The 17,322-nt window shown below is 33.9% G+C and overlaps 1 protein-coding gene across 1 annotated transcript in view; it reads left to right on the forward strand.

The window, feature by feature from the left end:
- ARAP2 (ArfGAP with RhoGAP domain, ankyrin repeat and PH domain 2) overlaps positions 1 to 17,322 on the forward strand; it is a 165,170-nt gene that overhangs the window by 117,461 nt on the left and 30,387 nt on the right. The window contains exon 26 of the mRNA XM_011949140.1: positions 5,624 to 5,752. Coding sequence (XP_011804530.1) covers positions 5,624 to 5,752 — 129 coding nt within the window. The remainder of the gene's footprint in view (positions 1 to 5,623; positions 5,753 to 17,322) is intronic.

The following is a 17,322-nucleotide window of genomic DNA, read 5'->3' on the forward strand; positions in this document are numbered from 1 at the left end:
TTTATTCCTGTATTATGATTGTGCACAATTCTTTAAAATTTAAGATGTTTCAATGTTATTTTTAAATATACATTGCCAAGATCTGATGACTATGGTACTTTGATGTCGCTTCACAGTATCTCCCTCAGTTGGTCTCAATCCTCCTCGTGCACAGAAATACTCTGGCAGATGACTCCTGTGACCCCCAACTGTCAAGTCCCCAGATTCACATCTGGGTTCGCTTTACCTAACCTTTTATGGCATTTATTATTAATGACTATTCCCGTTTGATTTGATGATCTTCACTCTGTTTTCCATACTGCCTGGATTCTCGTCATGATTTTCTGATCATTTTACCTCTTTTTTAGATTCTCCTTATTCTGTCTTCTAAACATTGGGTTTTCCTTGCTGCAACCTCCTTTGCCATCTTTTCTCATGTTACCTATGATTATGATTATGATTATTGTTGTTAGATAATCTCTTCTATTTTTTGTGCTTGGCTAACAAGTATGAAATAGTGTTTCCCAAATGTACCTTTGTTCTTCCTCCATCTGGCTCACACTACTACCTCATTTAAAACCTAGACTAAAAGTTTCATTTGTACTTTGTCTCATTTCTCTTTATAGTACTTATCCCCTTGATTTGTACTTGTTTCTTTTGATGGGGGCTCCTTGGAAAGTAGGAGCAATTCTGTTTTTGTTTGTTTGTTTGTTTGTTTTTAATCTCTAATATCTACCATAGTGCCTATTATATAGTAGCCATAAAATCTATTGAATAAGTGAGGCATGATTTTCTATGACTCTGTGATACAAGAGTGACAAAGTTTTTATTTTTCATCTTTGTTTAATTTTAAAGAATGGGTCACTCAGTTACCAGCTTTATTATATTTGTGCATAAAGGTTAACTGTCGACATTATTGCCAGAAATATCTTTCCACAAATTGTGGAAATACCTTTCCACAATTTTTACAAATTGGTTTACATTGTTTCACCATGTAAAACCCTTTTATTATTTCCTCATTGCATATTCATCCTTCACAGTGTAAGTAAAATGTCTCTTCCATCATGTTGTTCACATTGATTTCTTTCAGATCACTTGTTTAGAAATCTATAATGCTGTGTACTCTATGACTTCTAGAATAGTAATGTGTATATACCTGGTTCTGCCCTATACTATACTTTTTTAGGGCATTTACCATATATTTTAGGCTTTATATTTTTTACTACTTCTCATAGTATAGTTGATGTGGATCACACTCCACAAAACTCTTTTCAACTGAAGTGGGACAAAAAAGTAGATGCATTCTGGACCTGAGTGATATGGATTGTGACTCCTGGTATAGATGCATCCAAATGTGGGAGGCACATAGACAGAGATCTCTCCCTGTAGATTAGGAACCATGAAGAGATCTCAAGGCCCTGTTTAATGCTTGGACAGATGATTGTCTCCTACACGCTTCCATTTCTGTTGCTTTTTTAAAGTTTGATAGCAGAATACTGAATTGTGGATTTAGGGGTAGGCATCCTCTCCCTACCTCCCTTGCCCTCTCAAAGTTTGAGTACATTAAAGCATATCCGTGTGCCATTGCAGCTCTGTATCTCTGGCTACTGGTCAACCTAAGAGGAGCAAGCTCGTGGATGAGGATAGGAAGGAATTATATATAGCTAGAAGAGGGGTTGCATTATATCAGGAAACATTATTTTGAAGTTTTATCTTGAGCGATCAAGGGATGTTTACCCTCAAAATGACTAATTATAAACTTGAATGTGATAATTAGTATATAAAATGCTAAGATTGAATTGGATTTTTGCCTACTTTTACTTCTAATTAGAATAAAGTTGTCTTTATGAAGATATCTAAAAAACTAGGAGACATCAAGTTTTGATTTGTGAATGTGTCAATGTATAAACAAAGAAATGTGTCATGTACACCTAGACAGAATATACTTAGAGTTAAGAATTCAAATTTGGCATGGTCTTAATGTTTGGTCAACTGTGCAAGTAGAAATTGCAGGAAGAGAAAAACTTTCAGAGGGCTAATGATAGGAGAGCAACAGAAGGGCCTGTGGTTATGTGGGTTTACTGAAGCCAGTGGAACATGTGTGTACCACCTGACATGAAATGTTGAAGGCTTTATTACTAGTAACATGCAAGGAAGATAAAGTGAAATATGAAAAGGAGGTAAAAGTAAAGACATAGGTAGTAAGAAGGTTGTAGTCGATAAGAATGTCAGTCAGGCAATTGGTGTGTTTTATAATGTAAACATAAATCCTCCAAGTAATGCAGTAAAAAAAAAAAAAAAGAATGAATATATAAATTTATAAATATGTAAGCCAGCGTGCTAGATTTTAAGTATCTTTATATTTTAAAGCAGGAGTTCTCTATATCCAGTGTTTCCTTTGTATAATAAATGTTTGGAAATCTTCCCTTTACTGTCCTGAGATAATCTGTTGTACTCATTAAAAATTAATAACCTAATTAAAATATAAAAATAAAGGGAACGTATACATTATTAGCATGTAAATGCTGGGAAACTCCTATATGCCTGAAGATGATGAAAATAGATTCTTAAACCTGTGAATGGAATCTCCGTGGATATGGCAGCTACTAATTCAGATTGCTATAAGCATGTACCTTTTGTTTTCACTTAAATGATATTTCAGCATTACTGTCATTGGTGAGATGGTGCACAACTTTTCAGGAAGTTCTGACTAAGACAGCACAGTCATCTTTTTTTGTTTATATGGCAGTCAGATTCGTGGGAAAATACGTTATAACCATTTAAAACATTTTGATATTTTTGACGTTTTGATTTTATATTACATTGGTATGAAATATACATTAAGCCGAGTTAGATTCTCTTCCATAAGAGCCAGTCATCCAAAATATGCTATTATTTTAATGCTTTACCTTAAATCCAAACCCATCATCTGCCAGTGTAGACCCCTTTACCCTCTGGGTGTTTCACATCTTGAAAGAAATTTAACCACTGAGGGGCCTCATTTAAATAGGCTTCAATGAGAGATCCAAGTTTGCAAAGCAGTTACTTTTTATGCGGGAATATCAGAAACAGATGGTCTTGTTTCTTCCTCATACCTACTATGATGTGGAAGATCTGTTTATTTTTTATTAGGATTCTTTCTAGCTCTTCTGACTGACACATAAACTGCTGTTATCTTCTGATTATGTACGCAGGGCAGACAGTGATTTTCACTTTGCATATGTTACCCAAGAAAATCTTTGTTTTTCCTCAAATTACATGTGAAAGAACCATCATGGGAAGGCTTACATATGTCTCCGAAATAAAATTAACTATAGTAGTTAAGATCTGGGACTTTAAAGTCAGATAGGTTTGGGTTGCACATCTCTGTTCCTCACCTTAACCAGCCATGTGACTTGAGGCAAGGGGCTAAAACCTTTGTGATTCTTAGGTTTCCTTACATGTAAAATATGAATAATAATATCTAATGAAGAGAGTTGTTGTGAAGTTTGAAAGTGGTAACTGATTTAAAGCATCCAGCATATATAATGCCTGATACATAATTGTTATTCCATAAATGGCAACCGTTATTGGGATCAAAAGTATCTCAAAGCTTGCAAGTAGTAGACTCAAAAATTATGTAAAGCCAGACATAAAGGGAGTGCTTATTTTATAATTAGTTTTACCTTCAAATACAATTCTAACTTCAATTTGAAGACAACCAATTTATGAGTTAACAATTGAATTATAATGTTGGCAAGTTGTGGGCAGTTATGATCTTTGCCCAATCTTTTGGAAAATTATTTGAAGAAAAGTAATACTGATATAGCACAAAATATTATATCTGGCTTTATGATGACTCATTTTGTCTGTGAGTCTTTCTGTTAATACTTTTTTTTTAATTTATGGGCCATCAAAGAAAATGAGATAATTTATTTGTCAAATATTTATTGAGCATTTATTATATACGCAATACTATGCTGTGAATAGAGGATATAGAATAGGAAACAAGATGTGTATTTGTCTTCAGGATGTATGGCCTAGTGGATTTTTTCTTTCCTTCTTTATTCTTGCCATTATTATAATGAGTTAGCTTGCTCCAATAAGCACAGAATGCAGAACTGGATTTCTCTTTACTGGATAGGAAGCAAGCATCTGGTAATTTACATTGGAAGCAGACAATTTATTTTCTTATCTGGAACTAGGAATTGTTGATGACTTCTGATATGATATGTTCATAGCAGGGGAAACCAGTATTAGGGAGGACGTGATATATTTATGTAAACTTGTGATTTCATTATCAATTACATTATGATGGATCATACAAGTATGATGCTTTTGATACGCTCTTTCCTGTTTGTCTTTAGCCTCATTACTTTAAACAAAAACAAAAAGCTCAAGTGCTGTGTGCTTTATGTTTTGGATGATTTGAAAGAGTTGAATTGACTTTTACATGGCTACAACACTAGGAAAGCAGCACTGACATCTTCATGTCAGAGCTTCTTTTCTTATTATTTCAATTATGCTATTTTCAGTATACTGAGAAAAGGTTTGAATTTCCCATATGCTTCTGTTGCTACATTTTATTAACTGATTGACATATTTTGATCAGCACAAACTTTTCTGTGAGGCTTTGATTGTAATTCTAAAACTTGTTCTTTGTAACTCTATGCTAAGAATATATGCTGCATTTAAAATTATGATTGCCTAGATCAAAACATATATGGATGAATATTCTTCAGAGAAATATATTGAAGATGTTATGTAATTTCTTGCTAGTTGGCCTATTATGTCAATAGTTAATATATAATATTGACACATAATGTTTTTGGTATTTCCACTAATAGTTAAATATAGACTATTCAGTACTATTTTGTAAATTATTTTAATGTTTTCTATAGAAGTTATGTTTTATAATTTTATATTGATTATGAAAATATTAGCTATGAGGTATTCACTAGTATTGATCAAAATTAGGAGTTTGATCCTGGGATAAACAAAGGATTATGATTAAGTTATAATTATTATTTAGTAATGGACAATATTGTTTAATGGACTTTTAGAACCATTTAATTGCATATAAAAATAAGAATGTTTCTCTAAACAAACCAGTATATTATCTAAAAAAGAGGATAGAGGATTGCGTTGGTGGTTCATGCCTGTTCATGCCACCACTTTGGGCGGCAGAGGTGGGAGGGTAGCCTGAGCTCAGAAGTTTGAGGCTACAGTGAGCTATGATTGCACCACTGCACTCCAGCCTAGGTGACAGAGTGAAACCCATCTCAAAATAATAATAATAATAATAATAATAATAATAATAATAATAATAAAGTATTGTACAAAGTGTAGAATTTATTGTACAAAGGGTAGAATTCTGAGATTTTTTATCAAAAGAAAAGTACTTCTGATTTTTAAAAATAGTTGAGTAACAAATAGGTATTCCTGCATGATTAATTTATATAGTAAATGTTATTATGTGCTTAATAATTTTCTAGATCTTAGGGTATCTTTTATGTAGTCATAGTGCTATTACTGTATAACATAAGATATGATCGTGTATAATGGTGCCTACAGATCTTTTCAAAGGGATTTTTTAAAATTTATAATTATAAAAAAATCGTTATCTTCATATATTTTCCATTTGATTTGGAATTATTTTTTACAGAGCGTCCTCTTCACTACAAGGAAAATGTACTGGAGCAAGTGCTTCGGTGGAGTTCATTAGCTGAACCTGGCTCTGCTTACCTGGTGGTGAAGAAATTCTTAACTGCTGACACAATTAAACACTGCAGTGGTAGGTGTCATTACTTCACATTGCAGCTATGATTGAAAATTCAGGTGGTTAAAGGGTAATTAATATGGCACAAGTAATATTGGAAAATGTGAAAAATGAGTAGCTAGATACAGAATGAACTGACATACTACACAGATAAGAAAGAAGAATATATGGACAGGAAGATATTTTCCCAGTGTGTTGCTCTGAGGTAATAGTTGGCTAATTTGATTGTACCAAGTTTAAGTTTTTGGAAATAATAGTTTGTTTTTAAAGGTTGTTTACCATGCTTATGCTTATGTATTTTACTAATTTTTAGATTGAGGGCAAGTCATCTCAGTGAATTACATTTACATTGGAAAATTTTCTGGGCATTAAAGGAATGCTGAGTATATAGGCTCTGAGGTAGAGTGCTTGCTATACATCTCACATTTTTGTGATGATATTGTAAAATAAATACTTACAAAATAAAATACCTCCAATAAGAATACTTCCCATCCAACTGGAAGGAGATAGTGCACATGTAAGGTTAATTAAGTAAGTTAGCTAGCACAAGTGAACTATGTAAGACCATTTCTGAACCTCTATGAGGTCTCAGAAAATTTTTATTTTGAAACTTAATTATTCTTCTGTTGTGTTGTTATCAACTGAAAGATAAAAAAAATCAGCCACGATTATATACAATCCAACTCAAAAAGCTAAGGATTGAAATTTACCATTACTTTTATGATTAATATTAATAATAACAATTATTATTCCTTAATCTCATATCAGTAGAGCTCAATACACATCAAAGCTTATTTGAAGTGTTTTTTAACTTCCTTGTAAGTTATATTATCTTTCAAATTTTACAAATGAAGGGAAGAGAAACTCAGAGAACTTAAGTAATTTGCCTTATATTATTCAATTACTAAGTATTGAATTGAATAACTGATTGGCATTCCTCCTAATTTTAATCATGTGAAAAAACGTGGGGAGGATGGCACAGCTCTTCAGTGCTGTAAACCTACTCAGTATCATTGCAGATTCTCTAGTTAATGGTCATAAATCAGAGCTCTTAATTGTACCAAAGCTTACCGTATAAATTTCTGATTTAATGACACTGTCGTATATATCTTATATACTTTACTTACATGAAAGTACTTTTACAAAATGCAAGTCGTATAACAACTTTCATGTCACTGTGTTCTTATAAGCCTCTAAAAAACCAAAATCGATATTAACTCTTTATACTATAGAAATGTAACGTTTCAGAGACCTTTATGCTGTTTGAAATTTTTTCATGCTCTTACATATGATTTTGACCATATACTACCTGTGCCTTCTTAATGTTTGCAATAGGATTTCTGTGTACTCATGTGAATGCACATGTATGAATGCACATGTCATAAAGTAGTGGCTCTTAGCTAGCAATGATTTCCCCTCCTTTCCCTCCCCGCCCACAAGACATGGAACATGTAGCGTCTTGAGACATTTCTGACTGCCACAACTTGGAGATTGGGTAGAGGGGCAGGGCTTCTGGTATTTACTGGGTACAGACCAGGGGTCAATGCTGATGTTGAGAAATCCTAATTTAGATAATCTGTGATATCTATTCTAATTCGTGAATTTCGCTATTCTTTCATTATCTTTCTATTGAATTTTTTCTTTGTTTCTTTTCTTTCAATATTCCTTTGAAATATTTGTAATTCTCCATGTTGCAAAATGTTTAAAACCTACACCTAGACATAATACCTTTGCTGTTGTGTGAATGCTAGTAGGCTGTCTATGTGAATAAAAATAGATAAGAATTAGATCCTAAAAGGCTATGTTATAAGTGGAGGTTCTGTATGTCTGAGGGTGAGGGTAAACCAAAACAAGTTCACCGTTAAATGCTATTAATCTTCGGGGCACTGCTGGGGGTGGGTAGCAAACAACCCAACAAGGTGTAGATTGCGCTGATTTAGAGCAATCATAACTGAGTAAAACATTTGTTGTGTAAGGGCAAGAAGAAATGGTGCAGTGACAGCCAGTACATTGGCTGTAACCACAAACTGGGTAGGAAGATTGGGTGTTTTGGTGATGTTCCGCCTATCCCATTGCATCTTCTAGATGGAGATATGAATGTGTCCTTCTGTTTTAAAGCACCAAGCCTCTGTAAGATCTAGAGAAAGCATCTTGTATTTAAAAAAAAAAAAAAAAAACCTAGGGAAGAACTAAAGAAGCCAAGCAGAAGAAAGCAAGCTGAAGGCTTAAGTGATGTTTCAGAAATTTGGATGAAATATTCTTTGGTTTTTGTCGTCGTTGTTTGTTTTGAGATGGAGTCTGGCTGTGTTGCGTAGGCTGGAGTGCAGTGGTATGATCTCAGCTTACTGCAACCTCTGCCTCCCAGGTTCAAGTGATTCTCCTACCTCAGCCTCTTGTGTAGCTGTTATTATAGGTGCTCACCACAATGTCTGGCTAACTTTTGTACTTTTATTAGAGACCGACTTACACCATGTTAGCCAGGCTGGTCTTGAATTGCTGACCTCAAGTGATCCACCTGCGTTGGCCTCCCAAGGATGAAATATTCTTTGGAGTAAAATGTCAGTAAACTTCTGTGTCGCTCTCTTACCCACTTCACGTCTCTAACAGGGTGGGGGCCATAAAACTTACCTGTCCCTGAACTATCCCTGCTGCCTCATTTTATCCAATAAATATGCATCTTGTTATTGTACCAGGAACTTTGCATGAAAAAAAAAAATAGTGTTTTAAAGGAAAACTATCAGTAAATACATGAATTGGATTGTTTCATATTTGTAGTTATGTAGTCTGGTCAAAAATAAGAGAACCTGTAAATGTCTAAGGTACTCTTATTTTCCAGTCCATAAAATGTTTGTAAGTATTGAATTAGAGTTTGATTTATATTCATATTGTAAAAGCAAAATAATCTCTTTCATTATGGTTGGTTCTCCATTTGTTTGAATTCAGGCTTGCCCTTTAAAGGAATCTATAGTATTTTTTAAAAATCAATTTCTTAAGTCATAATTTTTTCTTATGGTTGTGACTTAAAGCAACCTCTACTTTATTAATACCTCTTATGGGGCATACTTTGTGATAGACTTTTGATAATTTCAGTATTCAGTCTAATTTACTTTTGTCTTGGCAAATCTCTCCTAAATCAATCACAATAACTACCTACTCCAGAGTTATTGCTCCATTCATTACCTCTACTACACCTTAAAATTGATATCTAAAAGGAAAATGATGAAAATAAATCAAATATGATTTCTCTGTCAGTGTGTTAGCAGATAAACTAGAGTCATCTCAGTAATACTCAATTGTTCTTCAAAGAAAAATGGGAATAATGTTAAAGATTTATTTTCCTTTCTTAAGAATTTCTTATTCTAACCTGGGGCTGAGTAGAAATCATCAGAATTTGAAAAAAAGGGGGAGCAGTTGGTTGCAACCACATTTTTTCTCAGTAACAAATAGCTAATATGTTAACATTTTGTTAAAACGTAGGGTTGCCCTATAACATCCGTTGTACCCTACACCCCGACACTAGATACCTAGTTGCCTCAAATTTTACTCTGTCCCTACATTTATAATTTCTAGCTACAGCTTGCATTTCTTTAGTTTTAGGAGTTTTTTCCTGATATATGGAACAAATTATAACCATATACTTTGCTTGACATTATGTTTTCACCACTTCCTTTTAAAGCAAGAATGTTATATAAAAATTTGCTATAATTAAGGGGTTTTAATTTTCTCAATTTTCTTTATCCAAACTATTTAAAATGTGGGCTCCACACATAAGAATATATTTTAGAATCTAGCACTTAATTTCTACTCATACATTTAAGGTAAGGAGGTAACATAATTTACTTTTATAGAGTTAGATGGGAGTAAGTACATTTTCTATTGCTTCTACTTAAAAATTATTTGTGTTTTTCAAAGGCATTTGATTTCTTAGGAACATTTTGTGCCATTGCCATTATTGTAATAAAGAGCTAACTAACTTGAAAACAAAGGTAATAGTCCTCAATTTTTTTCTACTCCATGTTTTATGACTGAAGTTTTAAGATAGGGAGAATGAAACTTCATTTACATTGCTATTTAGACAGTGTCGTAGCTTACCTAATTAAAACATCATTGTATTTTATGCTAAACTTCATCATATCTATCACAAGCAAACCATAAATGTATAGCTTCTGTAAGGCTCCAGAATAATCTTAAGTTGTATAAGTCTTATTTTAAGCACTAAAGTTTTTTGAAAATTATCCCAATAGAATATGATACATGAGAATGAAATTTTAATGCTCTAAATAGGAGAGAAATACTTATATCTAAAGATATAAGATGTAACTCAAATGCATATTTCTTTGAATTTCTAAGTTTAAGTTGCTGTATATGGCAGATGCTATGGAATTAAATTTGTGTTAGAATAGTGTAATCAAAATGCAACTGCTTCAGGTAAATTCAGACCTGGAAAGCTGAGCCATTCACTGTCTATGAACTTAAAAAAAGAAAAGACAATTTCAACAAATATAATAATAAATTTACCTAGCTGATATAATTTACATTTCACTACCCATCATGTTTTCTCAAAGCCAAAGATGTACAAGGTATTAAAGTAAGACCTAGGCCACTTAAATTGGAAGTTTTTCTTTTTTCTTTTTTTGAAATTGATGATAGTCACTGATATTTACTATGGAGTACCAATGTCCTGACATTTTCTAAAATATAATTCTGTGGTAAGAAACCCTATTGGTAAATTTGTATTAACTCTCTGTATCATGCAGTAATCTATAGAAAATTTAAGGTATTTAAAGTTAAGAGTTTTGTTAAGCATTATCTATACCCAGGAAGAACAGAAATTCTAAATTTATGACAACTGTTGAAATATTAGAGTACAAACAGTGTGAAATAATAGACTACTCTAGCTCTGGATGTTTATGAAGAGCTTTCAATCACAGAAAAGTAGTTCAGCTGGATGATTGTAGACATCTCTTCTTACACTGAATGTGTCCTACTGAAGGAAGTATAATTTATTGGTTAGTTTTTCTTGTACATGCTGTCCTTCTTTAACAAGGGTATATTTTACTCTTTTACTCACTAAAAGTACATGTTGAATAAACTTTACAAATATATAGATATATGAAACAGTTTATAACTGAGCAAGTACTGACCAAATTTTAGAGGACTGCCAACTCACTTTTATCTAGGTAGTTAGGGAATGCTTTCCAAAGTATATATCATCAGATCATTACCATAAAAGCTGGATTTAGTTCTTGGTATTTTGGTTTGGATAACTCCTGGGGTATTAAGATAGGGATACTAGAAGAGCTTGCTGGTTGGGAGTGATGGATGGAGCCACAGAATTCAGTTTTGGATGTGCTGAGCTGTAGGGGTCTGACGTGTGTTTGAGGATATATGTCTAGAAGGGAAATAAATACCTAAACCTAAGGAGCTCATTGTGTGGAAGGTGGTTTTTAACCTTGGCAGAATACTAAGTCGTGCAATTTTAGTGTTAGAGTAAGAACATCAGAGACACAACACCAGCATTTAAAGAACAGATGTAGCAAGAGAGGCCCTGTGAAGGAACAATCAGAAAAGTTTCAAGAAAGAAAGAGAGCAATGCCACGTAAATTATCAAAGGAGTAATTTTTAGGGGGAAAAAAAAGAGTGCCTAATAGTGTAAAATGATGCGTGAAACCAAGAAAAGTCCCTGGACATGTGTTGTTATTGTAGTTGATAGTGATGGTGGTAATGGTAATCATGACTATTACTTAGAAGTATCCCAGGATATAAGACAGAATTTCATGTTAGATATTAAGAGACCTGAATTCGTATTCTAGCATAGTTGCTTTCTAATTTTGTCACATACTTGTGAGCCACAATTTTCACATTTGTCAATAAGATGATGTAACCTGTCTTCCCTACCTTGTAAAGTTTCATGAGAATCACATGAAAGAAAATATATGAACACTGAAAACTCCAGTGTTATCTCTGCATTTATTACAAGTATGCTGAAAATTATACATTCATTTAATATAAAAGAAATATATCACACTAAATTATATTCTAGAAATATTTATTATAATTCAATGTAATAATGAAAACAGTATAGGAAAACAATTTTCTGCTTTCTGCAATTTACTGTGTTAGTAGTAAAATGGCAAAAAAAAAATCTGTCACTTTTTTATTCAATCCTGTTCTAGTAGTGCCTGTATTTATAATTTAACTATTTATAAATAATTTAATTATAGAAGGATGTCAACAGGCTGCTTGTTTTGTTAACCAGTGCTACTTCAATATAGTCTTCCTTCAGTATCCATGAGGAAGTGGGTTCCAGGACACTGCCACATCTCCCGCCACCTCCACCCCGTGCCACCTGCTTGTCATGGATACCAAAATCTGCAGATGCTCAAGTCCCTTATATCAAATGGCAGAGTATTTGCATGTAATCTGTGCACATCCTTCCTATGCTTTCAATCATCTGTTTACTTATAATACCTAATGCAATATAAATGCTACACAAATTGCTATGCTGTGTTTTTTTCTATTTGTATTTTAAATTGTTATTTTTTGTTTCTCAAATACTTTTTTGATATGCTATTGGTTGAATTGACAGATGTGGCATCCATGAATGCAGAAGGTCAACTGTATGAATAACATAAGGGAGAATAGATTGAAGTGAAGGGGGCATTCTTGGCTTATCCTAAGGAACAGATTACTTTCTTGAGGTGTCACAATGTGTCTATTAGTCTTAAAAAGATGCCCCCCCCATTAGTCTTCTAAAAATAAACCTTCAAGTGTTAATAAGAGAGAGAGAGAAAAAGAGTGAGAGAGAGAGAAAGAGGGGAAGGAGTATACTTTCAAGCAGCTATTATGTCCAGTTTGGTTTCTTCTTAGTTGTAGAATTAAATTTTATCAAAATGCATTTTGAGTGAATATCATACAGTGAATGAAATATATCAGTAATTCTCCCTCCTTAAAATTATAAAAAATGCATCTATACAATCGATTCTGAAGAGAAGAAAATATGCACAATTTTGTATTTGGAAGGGCTTTTTAGATGTTATCCTGCAAATATTGCAAAATTACTTGATCTTGACATAATTTCAAGGGGGTTGCTTCTCAAGGAAACTGCCCATTTGTGCCCTTCATCACTTAGGCTACATGGGGCAGGTAGAACTTGGAACAAAGAACTTTTTAAGATAAGGCATAGCTCTGAGGAAATAGTCTTTGCCAGCAAGAGAAGAAGAGAGACACATGCAGACCACGAAAAATAGATCAATTTGTGTATTTCCTTGTCACTGATCAGATAATATATGAGAGATAACAATAGTTCATAGTTACTGTGAATTTACTATGTGCACTGGGCTAAATGCTTTACTTACATTATTTTATATCATTTTCCTACTTATCTTAGGGTTGTTTACTACTACTAACAAATGGAGAAACTGAGATGGAGAGGTATTACGTAACTCTTTCAAGGCGCCCTGCTGATAAGTGGAGAAACAGGTGTTACAGTCAAGATCTCTCCGTATCCAGCTTATATAATCTGTCCTAAACCGCTTACTATCCTGAAATCAAGGATAAATCAGATACCAGGTTTTTAGACTCTTAGAAACTCAATCTGTAAGTCATCAGACTTTTGTAAGGGTAGTTATTTCTGTAGTGTTTGCCTTAGGCTCTGCAACACAGAGAAAAATTATGTTCACCCTCCATTAATTAAACAAGGACTTACATTCTTCTTGTTCTGTGCCAAGCGCTCTTCTGAGCAATTTATATACCACATCCACTGGGTAAGTACTGTATGTATTCTCATTTTGCAGATAAGAGAATTGAGATTTAGAGATTACTGCCTGCATTCTAGCAGAGAATGTGGTTGTCACTCAAGCCCAGGCAGTCTAGCTCCAGAATGTGCTGTTAGTCACTGTATTGTGTCAGCTCTTACCTAGATTGAAGAGGATAACCAAAGTATACATTATTTTAAACAGGAAATAAAAAATGAATATGTACTTAAGCAGAGGTGAAGCTGTTACAATGTTTGTTTGTCACAAACCAGGGAAGCCTCAGAGGAGTAAAGAGTAGCTCAAATAAAAGTGAATTTTCTCTCCCTTCATAGTTTGCTTGCTGAAGTATGACAGGCATAACATATTGTAATGGTAGTAACTATTAGATTATATTTTCTGTGGATTCCTCATAACCAGGTCAACTCAGCACTGTAGATAAGGCCCATGCCCTTCAAGAAGTAGAAATATTTTCTTTTAAAATACGGTGTTGGCAATAGCAAAGACATGGAATCAACCCAAATACTCATCAGTGATAGACTGGATAAAGAAAATGTAGTACATATACACCATGGAATACTATGCAGCTATAAAAAGGAATGAGATCATGTCCTTTGCAGGGACATGTATAGAGCTGGAAGTTGTTATCCTCAGCAAACTAACACAGGAACAGAAAACCAGACACCACATGTTCTCACTTATAAGTGGGAGCTGAGTGATGAGAACACATGGACACATGGGGTGGGGGAACAACACACACCGGGGCCTGTCCATGGGGAGGGCGGGGCAGGGGGAGGGAATGCATCAGGAAGAACAGCTAATGGGTGCTGAACGTAATACCTAGGGGATGGGTTGATTTGTGCAGCAAACCACCATGGCACACGCTTACCTATGTAACAAACCTGCTCATCCTGCACATGTACCCCAGAACTTAAAATAAACATTGATAAATAAAAAAGTTAAATTATGAAGCAAATATGATGTTTCATGCATTCAAGGGTGATAGATCTTGGAGTTTCATGGCATGAGCGAAAAAATATAGACTGAAGTAGTTGGAAGAACCTTCTTGGATCAGTTAGGTCCAGAAGTAGGAATCAAATTTGTACAGAATCAAAGAAAACAGGATTTCTTTCAAGATCACTCAAGTGATTAACTTGAGTCATACCACGGAGAAAATGATTGGTTTTCCAAATAGTGTATTATTATCAATTGAACTTAAATATTATGTTTTAGTTTAATAATTTACAGAGATGGATACGAGTTATCCATTTATTTCACGTTTTGAAATTCAGAGGAGTATAGGCTTTTGACTTTAGGAAGGTAAGGCTTTAATCATTAGAAAAGTAGGGCTCTGGACAGGGCTTTTATAAAATGATGAAGTCTATGTTTTCATAACAAGAATCTGCAGTTGTATGTTGGAGCCATTAGAAAGGTAGGACACGGAGTTAGAGAATTCTGAAATCCAAGGATTAGAGAGAAAAGGAAGTGTGTAGGGTGATAACAATAGGAATGAAGTGGAACTGAATCCCAGAGAGAATTGCTGAAAGAATAATGGTTGATTGCTAGCTGCCTGGACATGGAGGGTAAAGGGGGAATATATATCTGATAAGTGCTGTTCCTGGGTGTATGTCTCTCTCTCCTCTTCCCCTCAATCCTAGCCTCCTCCATCCATCAATTATTCTGTTGGGATTTCCGGCTTGTGGTTAGGAGATAACTGTTTTTGTATTTAAAAATTGAGGTTTTCAAATGGGTTAGAAAAACTTTTCTGGAGGTGCGAACTTTTCAGTTTCATTGCCTGGTTATGTGGTATGTCTGTTCTGCTTAAATAAATTTGGCCATTCTGCTTTGTTTCATACATGTGACTTTTAAGAGCTTTTCTAAATTGATACCAAGTTGATAGCACAATATAACTTACAATACATGTTTGTTTTCTTACCCACAGTTTTAATTCTAAAGACCTTTCAATGAACTCCAACCTACCCTTTCTCATCCTAGCAACTAACAAGAATAGGGGAGGGTTTTATGATTCAGTAGAGGTAACAGTATGCTGTAATTTGATTGGAATGAAAGATCAAAAGGTAGTAAATGAAATAGTACCTATTAATGTGCATCCCAGGGTTTATCTCTGAGAGAATTTAGTGCTTTAGGAAGTGCATTAAACTTTCAAACCTGTTATACTCACACAAAAACAACAGATGGTTTTCCCTAGTAGCAAGGGAGCTTTCTGTCTAGCATGAGGTCCAGGGAGTAAGAAATATGAGAGAAGTACCCCAAAGTTGAGAGTCCAACCAGTACCTGAAGAGTTTGGAAGAATGAATTACTGGAAGCCATTCAATTCATGACCTCGATTTTGTTACATACAGAGTTACACACAGTATACCCCAAAGCGTGTAGCTTTATTTTGTTATTTTGGCCTTTAACTGGTGGTTTTCTACTTATTTTAATATCTTGGGAACAGACAGGAATTTGGTTGTGAGAGCTTTTAGAAAGTCTTTTAAATCATAGTATTTATCATAGAGCTTCATATTTCAAAGTATTTTTTGTTCTTCCCTCATCCTTAGCATATATTCCTTTCAAAACTTTCATCCTGGGTCCGTTAATAGTGTACACTCAGGTTTATACTCAATATGCTCAATCACATACAATGATGGTTAAAGTAAATGTTACTATTTAAATGATATTTAAAATTTAAACAATATTTTCCCCTAAGTCTGTTTTTTTTTTATGACTATGAGTAGTTTAATACCAGACATAGGCTTAGTTCTTATTGGTAAAAATGGAAAAGTTTATTAATTTGAACAAAAATGTAAATGAAAAGTACTGTCAGAAAGTATGAATGGATTTTACTGACTTAAGCAATATAAATATCTGTATTTCACAACTTGATTATAACTTGCTTTTAAAAATACCTATTTCTAAACCAACAAGGCATTATAAATGCCTTTCTTGACTCTCTTGTTCTAAATCAGCTATATGACCAAGTCCATACAATGTTTAACAAATTGCTTACTATACTTCTTAGCTGTAAAAGTCCTTTACAATATTTCTCTATGGAATTGAATATTAAGGGGTTATACTAGAAGACAAATTTTAGCAGTATGTTTTTCAGTCATTATTTAAAAGTCACAAAGTACCTAAAAAGAACCTATTAGTATGACAGTGTGATCAACAAAGTACTGTCTGAGGTCAGTATGTGTATCATGAAAACTATCGGGTTTGTTTTGTGTGTATATTCATGGTTAGGTTCAGTAATGTGATTAATCCTGGGCACTTTTGCTTCCAGGTGCTTATTCCATGCTCATATATTTGAGTTGTAAGGAACTACTTGTAGTTTTTACTTTTGTTTTCTCTATGCTAATTTAAGTATGAACATTTGTGTATTATTTGCTGCATTAGTAAATGTTTTCCCCAAACAGATTAAGCAGATTAAGGGTTGTTGTGTTTAAGACTATTGTTTTCTTTTTTCTTTTCTTTTTTTTTTTTTTTTTTTTCTTTTTTGAGACAGAGTCTCACTCTGCCACCCAGACTGGATTCAACCTCTGCCTCTCAGGTTCAAATGATTCTCTTGCCTCAGCCTCCTGAGTAGCTGGTACTACAGCCTCACACCATTAGGCTTGGCTAATTTTTTGTATTTTTAGTAGAGATGGGGTTTCACCTTGTTAGCCAGGCTGGTCTCAAGCTCCTGGCCTCAGATGATCCACCTGCCCTGGCCTCCCAAAGTGCTGGGATTACAGACATGAATCACCATGCCCGGAAAGACTAAATTTTTTTTTCTATAGTTTTTATTTTGTAAATTTTAGAAATGATGTATGGATATTTAAAGTTCTATCA

This window comes from Colobus angolensis, unplaced genomic scaffold (assembly GCF_000951035.1).
Source record: "Colobus angolensis palliatus isolate OR3802 unplaced genomic scaffold, Cang.pa_1.0 Scaffold29, whole genome shotgun sequence".
Taxonomy (NCBI): Eukaryota; Metazoa; Chordata; class Mammalia; order Primates; family Cercopithecidae; genus Colobus; species Colobus angolensis.